At 51.0% G+C, this 12,244-nt stretch overlaps 3 protein-coding genes across 9 annotated transcripts; 2 read left to right on the top strand and 1 right to left on the bottom strand.

Annotated features, from left to right (window-relative positions):
- Positions 1–1,183: 1,183 nt before the first annotated feature.
- On the bottom strand, positions 1,184–6,411 carry EIF2B4 (eukaryotic translation initiation factor 2B subunit delta). Of its 5 annotated transcripts, none has more exons than XM_033124470.1 (13): positions 6,254–6,411; positions 5,829–5,872; positions 5,366–5,501; positions 4,947–5,153; positions 4,592–4,674; positions 3,765–3,856; positions 3,416–3,530; positions 3,127–3,203; positions 2,839–2,941; positions 2,450–2,577; positions 2,134–2,311; positions 1,550–1,730; positions 1,184–1,431 (listed from the first exon to the last, which is right to left on the bottom strand). In XM_033124470.1, exons 1-13 carry the CDS (start codon positions 6,282–6,284, stop codon positions 1,232–1,234), a joined length of 1,575 nt encoding a protein of 524 aa, XP_032980361.1. In that variant the 5' UTR covers positions 6,285–6,411; the 3' UTR covers positions 1,184–1,231. The 5 variants fall into 5 exon arrangements, with proteins under 5 accessions (XP_032980361.1, XP_032980362.1, XP_032980363.1 ...); XM_033124471.1 differs by having other exon boundaries at positions 1,188–1,431; positions 4,947–5,150; XM_033124472.1 differs by lacking the exon at positions 6,254–6,411 and adding an exon at positions 6,076–6,229 and having other exon boundaries at positions 1,188–1,431.
- On the top strand, positions 3,869–4,580 carry LOC117032842 (prefoldin subunit 6-like). Its single transcript, XM_033124478.1, has one exon. The coding sequence runs from the start codon at positions 3,957–3,959 to the stop codon at positions 4,332–4,334; it is 378 nt and encodes a 125-aa protein (XP_032980369.1). The 5' UTR covers positions 3,869–3,956; the 3' UTR covers positions 4,335–4,580.
- Positions 6,412–6,468: 57 nt separating the features above from the next.
- Positions 6,469–12,204, top strand: SNX17 (sorting nexin 17). 3 transcript variants are annotated; one of them, XM_033124475.1, is made up of 15 exons: positions 6,469–6,746; positions 7,210–7,284; positions 8,300–8,417; positions 8,865–8,929; positions 9,216–9,326; positions 9,434–9,524; positions 9,677–9,764; positions 10,008–10,077; positions 10,369–10,461; positions 10,551–10,754; positions 10,892–11,017; positions 11,180–11,257; positions 11,408–11,482; positions 11,574–11,615; positions 11,705–12,204. In XM_033124475.1, the coding sequence occupies exons 1-15, from the start codon at positions 6,684–6,686 to the stop codon at positions 11,816–11,818; spliced, it is 1,413 nt and encodes a 470-aa protein (XP_032980366.1). In that variant the 5' UTR covers positions 6,469–6,683; the 3' UTR covers positions 11,819–12,204. The 3 variants fall into 3 exon arrangements, with proteins under 3 accessions (XP_032980366.1, XP_032980367.1, XP_032980368.1); XM_033124476.1 differs by lacking the exon at positions 6,469–6,746 and adding an exon at positions 6,792–6,926 and having other exon boundaries at positions 11,705–12,203; XM_033124477.1 differs by lacking the exon at positions 6,469–6,746 and having other exon boundaries at positions 8,278–8,417; positions 11,705–12,203.
- Positions 12,205–12,244: the final 40 nt, after the last annotated feature.

Genomic DNA, 12,244 nt, shown 5'->3' with positions numbered 1-12,244 from the left:
CAAAAGAAAGCAAATGTGGCAAATCTGGACAATTATTGTATCTGGCGCTGAGGATTCTTTGTATACTAGTTCACTCCTGTACTGCTTGAAATTTTTCAGTAAAACACACATACACAAAATGGATGACTCCTTTTTTAATGCTAACCACAACGGTTACTCTCATGATCTGGCCCCAACACAACCTACCTTTGCAGCTTTATCACTCTGTCCACAGAAGCCGCGGTTCTAGCCTCACCACAAATTTTAAGGCCTATTCTGTCTTCGTGTCCAAGCTATTTCCTCTGATCTGCCTTCCTGTTCTTTTCTAACTGGGAAACTTCTTATCCTTCAAGAACTAGGTCAGATGTTACCTGTGAAGTCTTCTCCAACCTTACTAAATATGGGATCATCCTTCGTTGCTTCCAAGGAACTCTGTTCATACTACAGTGTTTCCCCGAAAATAAGACCTAGCCGGACAATCAGCTCTAAAGCGTCTTATTTTCGGGGAAACACAGTACTAGTAGAATTTGTCTCATACTACAGTATTGTCTGTCTTCCTCCACCATGATGAGTGTTTCTTAATGGCCGATAGTATTAACTTTAAGAGCACAAGAGTTAAGGGCATAGTCTCTGCGTCCAAAATACCTAAGATCACATTCTGGTTTAGTTACTGTGTTATGTTGAGCAAGTAACTTAACCTCTCTGTGCCTTAGCTGTGTTGCCTTGGCAAATAACCACCCCTTTGGGCCTGTTTTCTCATCTCTAAACTCTCACTTCATAGAGTTGGATTAATCTTCCTTAAATGGGTAAGAAAGGCATTAGAACCGTTCCTGACACAGAAATTAGTACTCAATACTAAGGATACCAAACACATACTAATATATAAATATTTAACATAAATAGTTTAATATAAATATTAATACATTAATTCATAACAGTAAATCTGGAACTCTTATTGGTCCTTATATTCCTCCTATCTAGCTCAGTGTCTGGCACACAGATGCTTGGTAAATGGTTGACTTGGGATAGTTTTTGGTCTCCATACCGACCTTCACTTTGGCCCCAAAGCACTGGCATGGAGCTAGGCACCTGAGAGGATCTCCATAAAGGTCTGAGGTTGGTAGCAGGTGCTAAGAGGGACTGGGGAGTCTGGACTCCTAAACTAAGTGGTGGCGATGCTAAAAAAAAGACAAAGGCAGCAGAGTTGCTGAGTGTAGGGAGTATGTCCTTTATTTAGCCTGTGTTCCCCCACTCACTGGTCACTACTTTTGACTCGTAAGACAACAGGTACAGAACTGCACGGGATCATCCCCAGCTCTGTGATCACCAGATCCACAAGCTCTGGGGGAGTCACATCATAGACCAGATTCAACAACCGTAGGGATGGGTGGTTCTGCCAGTCAGCCAGGGCCACGTGTTCTCCTCGCTCACACAGCAGGTCGTCAGGGTCATCTGTAATGGGAGGTGCATGCATTTATGTCCTTTTAGAAAACAAGTTATAGCTCAACCTCCCCTCTCCTCAAATTTCAGGTCCCTGGAACCTTCGCTGTGCCCTCCTGGGCCTCCTTACCTAGCTCATTAGAAACAAAGGCATCAGTTTGCACACGCTCACAGAACTTGTATGTTTCACAACAGACCAGCACTGGTACATTATGGGCGCGTGCCACCAAGGCCAACTGTGCTGTCCCTACCCGTGACATCACGGACCCATTGGCCAGGAGTGCATGAGCTCCCAATAGCACCTTAGAAACCTATGTTGGAGAGTAGAGAGGGGGAAAAAAAATGTCATCTGTGATCAATGCAGAGTAAGGTTCCCCACTCCTGCCCAGGACAGCAATATTAAGACAATGAGTAACAACTATTAACGATGGCTCTTCTTGAAAACCACCTGATCAACGATCCATTGACCTCCCACAGAAAAACTAAACTCTGAAGTTACTTTTGTCCTCTTCCCGCTTAGGAGTTGCTAGTTTAATATATTCTTTAATAGCTACACTGCTACGACATGCTGTAGATGTTTTTCCCGTTAAATATCAACAGCGCTTATGTAATTCTAATATTGCCAAAGAATTATAAACCTAAGTAATAATCATAATTGTCTATACTACTAAAACCTTTTGCTACAACTTTGGAGTCCCTCTCCTCTGCGCTCACCTCTGGGAGCACATAGGAGGCTGCAGGAATCAACAGGTAGGAGGCAGGGACCCCAGCACGGACTAGAGAACGTAGCATGTGCCTTCCCTCCAGCCGTGGCCGGCTGTCCACCACTACCACCCGAAATCGCCGGCCCTCAGCCCAAGCCTCCTGAAGAATTCGTGATACCAGAGATGAGCTGGAGTGAATGGAGAGGAGGATTCAGTTATAATCTCACTAACTGACGGCCAGCTCATTCCTAAAGAACAAAGGGGTAATCCCTTCTTCAGATCATTTCACCTCCCCAATTTTCTCAGTCATAGCATCTGGACCATACCATCCATATACCAGGATCACATCTCCATTACTGATCTTCTTATAAGCAAAGCGTGAAATTGCCTGAGCTGCAAGCACAATCTTCTCTTGCACATACCGATCAATGGCTGATCGAAGTTCTGACTTGGCCTAAATGGAGTAAGACACTTAGAGAACAAGAAATGGACACATTTCTTCCTGTGATGATCATGCCAGATGCTTGAACATGTGTATAATGATGGGCTCAAGGGGAACCTACAGGGGACCCAAAGGTGGCACAAGTCAAACAGCCCAAGCACTTCCTTCACCCTTGACCAGGGCAGAATGGCTAAGCTGCCCCTCCTGGGAGCCCTGAACGTTTCTCAGCTCTACCCCCAGGTGCATGCCTTGCTCATTCCTCATACTCATCACCTCCTCTTCCCGCTTGGAGCTGCTCACACCCGTGATCTCCTTGTTAAGGAACTTGATGGCATTGTACATGCTCGCCGACAGGGGACGGCACTGAGTCAGGAAGCTAAAACAACAACACCTTACATTTGTGCAACTCTTCACAACTTACAAAGCTTTCACATTAATAAAAAAATTCTTTAAAAAGACAGAGAACAGAACAATGAAAGAAGAAGAAGTAGAAGAGCAAGAGAAAGAACACAAGAAAAGGAGTAGGTGAGCTGGAAGTGGGCTTGTAGTAGCTGTCCTTACCTGAAGTAGGGCTTTAGTTTATTCACTAGGTCCCTTGAGAGTTCTTCATTCGGTGCTGTTGTGTAATCCTGAATCACCTGTAGGGTACACAAGTTGGTCAGCAAAATACCCCCTAATAAAGGTCTCTGAAAGGGGGACAGGGTAAGCTTCACTGAGAAAAGTGTTCTGAGTGGAATCATTCCCTCTTCCCTACCCCGCCCTCGAGATTAACTTGGGTGACAGAAGCTGGGGTCCTGTTAGGGGAGATAGGGCTGGGTCCTAAGAGGGACCAAGACGGGGCATGGCATACCTGCTGCAAGGCACGAAGCAGGGCAATGCACCGGGCATTGGAGCCACTGACCAGGCCCTGGGAGTACTGCAGGCCGAGTCGCACCATGGCTGGGTGGATCACAGAGCATGGGATGCTGATGGGATGACGGTGTCACACACTTTGCAAGGGAGCTTGAGCACCTACTGCCCACCTGCCCCTGATGAAAAGGAACTTCCTTCACTAGCACAAACACCCCATTTCCTCTAGTTTTGTCTTGTGTTCATGCTTCTTCCCACAGAGCCAAGGTCAAATTTCCAGTTACTTTCAGTACAGAATTGCTAAAACTCCTCAGATTCAAAAGTGATGAATTTCATAAAATCTTACTTACCTCATATACTGAGTCAGAGAGTTTTGTCTGCTGTACTGGGGTAGATGGGAAAAGAGGCTGACTTTGGACCCATAATCTTTTCGTGTAGGAACCTTAAGAAAAAAAAAGAGAGAGAGAAAATAAGACCAATAGCCCAAAGTTTAAAACTCATGGGATGATGAATACTGAAGGGAGAACGCTTTTGTCTCCACCATGGCTGAGTTGATTCAGGGAGAAGTGGAGAAATATCAACAGCTACAGCAGGACTTGAGTAAATCCATGTCAGGGCGGCAGAAGCTTGAAGCACAACTAACAGAAAATAATATCGTGAAGGAGGAACTGGCCCTGCTGGATGGGTCCAACGTGGTCTTTAAACTTCTGGGCCCCGTGCTGGTCAAACAGGAGCTGGGGGAGGCTCGAGCCACAGTGGGGAAGAGACTGGATTATATCACAGCTAAAATTAAGCGGTATGAATCCCAGCTCCGCGACCTGGAGCGGCAGTCAGAGCAACAGAGGGAGACCCTTGCGCAGCTGCAGCAGGCGTTCCAGCGGGCCCAGGCAGCAAAGGCAGGGGCTCCTGGAAAAGCCTGACCCCGTGGCGGGGGGATGGGAGGAGAGGGACCGAGGCAGCTCTAGGGTGTATATTATAGCCAATAAAATGTGAAAACACCTGGCAAAAAACACACACAAAAAAACTCATGGGATGAAGCTAGAAAGGAGCAAATACTAAAACTACTTTGACCCAAATATCTATCCTTCTCCAGGGTCTCATTTTTCCCTGAGCACCTTTCTCCCTCTGTCCCATCTCCCTAGGCTCTTTCTGGCCACACACCAAACTTACTTCTTACCTGTTGTCGCTCTGGTTTTTTAACAAGCCTTCTCAGAAGTGTGGGGTCATTGACCTGAGTGCACTCAGGGAGACGCTTCGCTCCTAAAAGATAATGATCGTGTTTTCAAGACTCTATAGGTAACAATGGGAAACTTGCTTTTAGGACGTAGGAGACATCAAGAAAAATTGGGCAGAAGAAGGGGGAAAAATGGGAGAAAAGAGTAGAAGAGAAAATAGGGGTAGGATAAGATTGAGAGGAGAATCTTCAAATCTGGGAACCAAAGCGAAGAATGGGAGAGCTGTTTTACCATAGGGAAGCTTGAGTTAACACAATAAGTAGAATCAATAGAGGTCATGAAGTGAAAGGAAGATACCTGAGTGGGTTTCTCCGGCAGTGCTGGGACAGGCCTGAGGAGGCGGCCCTCCTTGTTCACCTTTTCTTGCCTGTTTCAGGGCCCGCTCAGCCTCCTGCTTGGCCCGCCGTTCAGCACGAAGTTCAGCTTTACTCCGGCCAGCTGGAATTTTCTCCCCAGCAGTGCCCAACTGACTGCCAGGTCCTGGCACTTCTTTGGTAGGACCTACTAAAGGTAGAAGGAAGGTTACACCTACTAAAGGTAGAAGGAAGAAGCCCCAGGCAGATAATATCTATGCCCCCACCAAAGCTTCTCTCTGTTTATCTAAATGTCTTCGCCTTTCACTTGCTGAAACCAACTCTGTCCTCTCTCCTCTGCTTTTATGCCACCCATCCCTCTACCAGCTCCAAACCCCAGCCCTTTAAAAAAAGATCCCGCACCTTGACATTGGGCTGCAGATACAGCAGAACCACCTTCTGGTTCTGCCCCCTTTTCCTCCTTCCGTTTCTTCTTCTGCTGTTTCTTTTCCTTCCGGAGCTGCAGCTTTTCTTCTTGGGTCATCTCCCTCCCCGCTGCCTGAGACACAGACATAGAATACTGCTCTTCCCCAACAATTCCAAAGGTAAATAAACACTACTGGATTCTCACAAGATTCCCACAAGGTAAAGTTCCTAATACTCCCTAACTCTCACCAGCTACCTGTTACAAAGCTTACCTCCCACAGGGATCCAAGCTTCTCCTCCAGGGTGAGAGCCACATACCGTTAAGGCGCAAAGAACTCTAAAATCTCCTGACTTTACCGAAAAATAAAGTGAAACAGGGATGGAGGTTGGGGCGGAATAAAGCTGACAGAGCCTCCTGCGTAGTGCTTGACAGGCGGCTTGGGAGGGCACCCACACTTACCCCAGGCCGAGGAGAAAGCTCCGCCTTCATCCCAGATGCCGAGTCTGCATCAGAAAACAGGGCACAAAGTGAGCCGGACAGGCTCAGGGAGGGCTTGGGGACACTCGTAGAAAGCGCAGTTGGCTGTTGGGTCGGCATGACCACGGCTCTGCCACCAGGCAAGAGGCGAGTCAAGGATCCGCGTGGGGACGCAGTGCGCGGCAGGATCAAAGGGTAGGCGGGGGAGGGAGAAAGGAAGAGCACCCACCCTTCACTCGGAAACCAGGCGGTACGCGGCTCCGGACTGCGCCCGAGGCAGTGCGGACCAGCGTCCGGCGCGGCGCCGGAACTTTACGACAGTGCCGAGACCGGCCCAGGGTCCAGCAGTAGCTGTCCGGAGCCCGTAGTCTCGCGTACCCGTCTGTGCTCCCAGATGCTTCACTCACCCTTGCGAACAGCCACAGCCACGGCAGCCATCACGCTGAATCCCAGGCTCCGCCCGCCGCGGTCACAGGAACTGCAGCGCCTCCTGGGCCGACACTCGCGACGCGCAGCCCGAAGCCGAGTACAATCTCGGACCTGCCCTGGAGCTCCGCCCCGGGCTACGGGTGGCGATGAGGGCCATCTCAACGTGGGGCTCCAGTCCCGGTAGTCTCCTCTTGTCCTTTAGACTACAGTTCCCAGCATGCCCGGGGTGCTGCGCCCCAGAGCGGATGTCCCACCGCCCTTCCCACATCCGATCTCAGCACCCCAACCCCCACCCCCCAAAAAAAAATGGCGAGTGAGGCTGCGGGAACGCGCTGAGCAGCGGAGGCGAGCGTGCAAAGCCGCTACGGCCCTCAGTCCGGAGCCCGGCTGGGCCCTGTCGCAGGGAACATGCACTTTTCCATTCCTGAAACCGAGTCCCGCAGCGGGGACAGCGGCGGCTCCGCCTACGTGGTGAGGAGCGGCCGGAGCCTGGCCGGGCAGGGGCGGGGATAACGGGCCGGAGCCCTCTCCGAGCGGCCTCCGAAGCCTGGCATCTACCCTTCGGGCCTGGTCCCAGGCCGCCGACTTCTGACGGCTTAGCTGGGAACTTATACCACGTCTCAGATTCGCCCACAGGTCGCCCCAGCTCCTGTAGGTCCTTTGTCCAACTGCGTCGCCTCCCCCAGCTGGGCCGCGGCTGCTCTGGTGGGCGTCACTGGCCTCTTGGGGAGGGAGACTGCGACACGAGCGCCCGAGTTTCCCCCGGACTGGTGCTTCTGCTTTAGAACCTGGCCACAGGGAAAACAGAACTGAGAAACCCTCGGAAGGTCTCGGCGCTCTACTCAGGCGGAGCTGTACCAGGCAACTTCTGACCAGGGTTCTCAAGGGGGTCGCCCCGACGGCAACCCTAAAATGCCTGCTTTTGTGTCCTCAGGCTTATAACATTCACGTGAATGGAGTCCTGCACTGTCGGGTGCGCTACAGCCAGCTCCTGGGGCTGCACGAGCAGGTGGGACTACCACCCCTGCCTTGAGGCACCTTCAAGCCCTTCCCTACACCTGGACGTCAACGTCTCCATTTTCCCCCTCATCGCTTTCCTATAGGCTGTATGTCGTTCCCCTTTAATCACTGCCACAGGGAAGGATCTGTTACTTTATCTTATCATTTGACATTTCCGGGGAACTCCCTAAGAAGCTTAATGTCTGCCCTCTAACTGCTCCTCCCTATACTTACGTTCTCCTTCCTGCTTTCTCTGTCCCCTGGCTTCAGCCTTTGCCTGTGCATGAAAAAAGCCACCTCTCCCCTTACCCTCCTTTCCACTGCCGAAGCACATTCCTTCTGTCATCTGGGCTGCAACTTGAAATACTATTCCCTGCTCATACAAACCATTAACTGATTACCTTCTGTGTTCTGGGGCCCATCTCAGTGTGTGGAGCAGGTCGTTTTCCTTATGTATCTGTGATGCAGTGTTTCTCTGTTCTCACCATATTGTGAGCTGTATTTAACTCAGTTCAGAGTACTGGTTCTACTGATAACTAGTTGTGCAACCCCGAGCAAGTCACCTAGTTTCTTTGAGCCTCATTTCCTACAACAGAAAAACGGATTTGTTGATCTGTAAAGTCCCTGTAAGTCCCATACTTATAGTGGACAAACTTAGCTATTACTTAATCATTTGTGCACATAAAATTTCCTTCTAAAGCCCTTTTCTTCCTCTGACGGTTCAATGATCACAGTCTTGCTAGACCATCATGGGCTCCCTAGGCCGTGGCCCCATACAAACCCTCCCCACACTGTGAAGGGGATGACTTGTACACAGTAAGATAGGAAAGAACTTATATTTAGAAGGGAGGAACAGCTTTCTTAGAATTTGACCTCTGTCAAAGGAAGTGTTTCCCAGATGACAGGGCAGATGGGGAAGAAGAGACTGAGGGAAGGGAAGGGGAGACCAAGAGAAGATTGTGAGTGTGGATTGCCTATTCTTATTTGCTGTGTCTATGTGAAGGGTTCTCTCTTTCTCTAAATAGCTTCGGAAGGAGTATGGGGCCAATGTGCTTCCTGCATTTCCTCCAAAGAAGCTTTTCTCTCTGACACCTGCTGAAGTAGAACAGAGGCGAGAACAGTTAGAGAAGTACATGCAAGCTGGTGAGTGGTCGGAGAGAACTTTAGGATGGCTGTGTGGAGGGTTATGGGGGAATCAACCGGCTGGTTCTGTAGGTCCAGGGAAAAGTAGCATGCGAGGATACTCTTGACAATAGCAAAGCAATTTGGGTACTAACATCTGTTAGAAATACTAATACTAAATAATCTTAAAGCAATTTAGGTTTAGATCCATGGGGAGAACTTAATTTGTATCTGATATGCTTTAGATTGACAGTATTACTTCCCTAGTTCTATAGACTGGACTCAAATAGATGGCAGCCAGGGGTGGGGCAGGTGAAGAATTTATGCAAACAGTGAGGTGAGGCCAGCTGGGGATGTGACAGGCCCCTATCAGCCCAGGAAATGAGGTCTGGGGGACCTATCAAGACGAGAACTGGGAGAAGCCAAGGAGTCTTTAAGTTACTGAACATCATTCTCATCTCCCCACAGTTCGGCAAGATCCATTGCTTGGGAGCAGTGAGACCTTCAATAGTTTCCTGCGTCGGGCACAACAGGTAAGACTTTGGATGGGACCAAGATTTCAGAGAAGGACCTTGCTGTAGGGCCGTGTCATTTTAATAAAGTGGCTACAGAGGAGTCATCCTGGCACCTTTTTTTTTTTTTTTTTTTAATGGAATGGGGCTTCTGCTGTACCAGTGAAATCAAGGAAACCGAGCCTTAATTAAGCAGCTGAGAATAATGACACCAGAAGGACCTAGACAGAGTTGGGGATAGGTGAGAGCTGGACACTGAGCAGGGGTTAACAAAATGGTGCCTTCTATTCCTGTCTGTGCTCACCAGGAGACACAGCAGGTCCCCACAGAAGAGGTATCCTTGGAAGTGCTGCTGAGCAACGGGCAGAAAGTTCTGGTCAATGTGCTCACTTCAGATCAGACTGAGGATGTCCTGGAGGTGAGGCGCTGGTTCTGCACCTGCCCCTGCACCTCGGGGTCCAGGCTTGTGGGGGAGGTGAATGAACCAACCAGTGTGATGAGCTGGACTTCCTTCCCTACCCTCAGGCTGTGGCTGCAAAGCTGGATCTTCCAGATGACTTGATCGGATACTTTAGTCTCTTTTTAGTTCGAGAAAAAGAGGATGGAGCCTTTTCTTGTGAGTTTCTCCGTACTTGACCGTTTCCCTGTGCTTCCAGGAGTGAATTAGCTTCCCTGTCTCCCACTAGAATGTGGCATTTCCTCAGGGCTTCCCTCTTTGATTTCCCTCCCCTTGAGTCTCATGACATTTTCTTTTTCTTTAACCCATAGTTGTACGGAAATTGCAAGAATTTGAGCTGCCTTATGTGTCTGTTACCAGTCTTCGGAGTCAAGAGTATAAGATTGTGCTAAGAAAGAGGTCAGGGCTGGGCTTGGAGGAGGGGAGGGTGCTAGGTTGGATGGATGACTGGGCCACGTATTGAGACAGAAGAATCTGGACAAGGGTGTAGCACTGGGTGTTCGTAGCAGGCCTCCCAAACTGCTTCCCGCCAACCATTAGCCCAGTAGTTCAGCTTGCTCCTGTTCTGCCCTATTTTCCATTCTACCTCTTGCCTTACCCCAGCTTAGCCCCATTACCCCTTTCCACCCCTTGGCCTCACAGTTATTGGGACTCTGCCTATGACGACGATGTCATGGAGAACCGGGTTGGCCTGAACCTGCTTTATGCTCAGGTGAGCTTGGAGCTGCCTCAGAACCCTTCCCCTGAAAATGACTCTGGTGTCCCACTCTTCCAAGAAAACTCCTTTTATGTCTTTTCTCCCAGTTCATGGGGGAAGTTGCTAGAATACAATCGTTCCTAGGCGTTACAACCTCTACAGTCCCTACTTTATAAGCTAATTTCGGTCAAGGACTCACCACAGAGTGTGGGGCTAGGGGTCAGGCTGGACAGAGGTAACTGGACCCTTTCCTTGGACCTCTGACAGGGATCCCTGAACCCCCTCACCCCTTGTCTCCACTTGTAGACGGTGTCAGACATTGAGCGTGGGTGGATCCTGGTCACCAAGGAGCAGCACCAGCAGCTCAAATCTCTGCAAGAGAAGGTCTCCAAGAAGGAGGTGAGCCCTGCCCGTCTCCCTTCCCGGGGCTGCTTTCTCCGAGCTGCTCCACTCCCCCCTGACCCGCCCGCCTGGTGACTGGGTTTCAGTTCCTGCGGCTGGCCCAGACGCTGCGACACTATGGCTACTTGCGCTTCGATGCTTGTGTGGCTGACTTCCCAGAGAAGGACTGTCCCGTGGTGGTGAGCGCAGGCAACAGTGAGCTCAGCCTCCAGCTCCGCCTGCCTGGCCAGCAACTCCGCGAAGGCTCCTTTCGAGTCACCCGCATGCGTTGTTGGCGGGTCACCTCCTCTGTGAGTTGGGGTAGGAGTGGGGAGGCCTTTGGGATGGGGCCTGGCAAGCCTTGAGCTTCAGAAATGGGCTGCAGTGGGCCAGGGAGGCAGGCCGATCGGTCAGAATGAACTCGGCCTAATTCCCCTTCCTCTCCCAGGTGCCATTGCCCAGCGGAGGCACAAGCAGCCCCGGCCGGGGCCGGGGCGAGGTGCGCCTGGAACTGGCTTTTGAATACCTCATGAGCAAGGACCGGCTCCAGTGGGTCACCATCACCAGCCCCCAGGTGTGAGCCCACCCTCAGGCCTCCTCTGGACCCCATTGCACCGCCTCTCTTAGATACCCAAGTCTAGGGCTTCCAGGACTCCATGTGAGTGGGAGCCCGTCTTAGGGGTGCTGGGCTCAGGATGACAGCTCTAGTCAGGCTGAGCTCTCCTCTTGCCCTCAGGCTATCATGATGAGTATCTGCTTACAGTCCATGGTAGATGAATTGATGGTGAAGAAATCTGGTGGCAGTATCAGGAAGGTGAGCAGCAAATACGGACCAGGCAACGGAGTGGTTGTGCTCTCCCTGCCTTTTGTTCCTGGTGTGACACTTTCTGGGACAGGGGAAGTGATGGGGATTGCAAAGGGAGTGCTCCTGCCCTTATCAGTGCCTTGTTATCTCCATCCCCAGATGCTGCGCCGGCGGGTGGGGGGCACCTTGAGACGCTCAGACAGCCAGCAAGCAGTGAAGTCCCCACCGCTGCTTGTAAGTGTTACTCCTTGTTAGTACCCTGGCCCCCAGGCTTGCCTTACCTCCCCCAATGAGGTCTCTGACGCCTCTGCCTCCTCTTCCCCAGGAGTCACCTGATGCCAGCCGGGAGTCCATGGTCAAACTCTCAGTGAGTTTCCCACGAGGGTTGGTGAGGTTGGTGTTGGTAGGGGGATTTGGGGAGGCTCAAGCCCTGACCCCACCCTGCCTTTGTTACAGAGCAAGCTGAGTGCCGTGAGCTTGCGGGGGATTGGCAGTCCCAGCACAGATGCCAGTGCCAGTGACGTCCACGGCAATTTCGCCTTCGAGGGCATTGGAGATGAGGATCTGTGATCTCCACTGCTAGAATGTCTGCCTCTACCCCAGAGGAGTGTTCAAAAACTTGCCCTGTGCCTGTATCCCCCAAGCCTGGGGGTCTTTTCCTTCCTACCTTCCCCTTTTCTCCTTTCGGCCAGGGGCCTCCTAACTTCTTTTCCCTTCCCTCTTGGGCTAGCTGCACAAAGGACTATCCCCTTTTCAGAGCTGGCCCTCAATGCCAAATTAGCATTTAGTATTTTGCACAAAGTCCACGGGACCATGGCTACCTGCCTTGGGGAGGAACCACAGCTCCCCCCAGCTGCTTCTGGCTTCTCGGGGCCATGGGCCGAGGGGATGGGCAGAGGTCTGTGTATGGTCTGGCCCAGCTTCCTGTCATTAAACTCAGCCTGATTGCTGCCTACCTCTGGTTCCCTCTCACTGCCCCTGCTCCATCACAGCATG

The sequence above is a fragment of the Rhinolophus ferrumequinum genome, chromosome 13, assembly GCF_004115265.2.
Source record: "Rhinolophus ferrumequinum isolate MPI-CBG mRhiFer1 chromosome 13, mRhiFer1_v1.p, whole genome shotgun sequence".
Taxonomy (NCBI): Eukaryota; Metazoa; Chordata; class Mammalia; order Chiroptera; family Rhinolophidae; genus Rhinolophus; species Rhinolophus ferrumequinum.
Note: the sequence above shows the minus strand (reverse complement) of the source record. Positions and strands in the feature narration are given on the sequence as shown.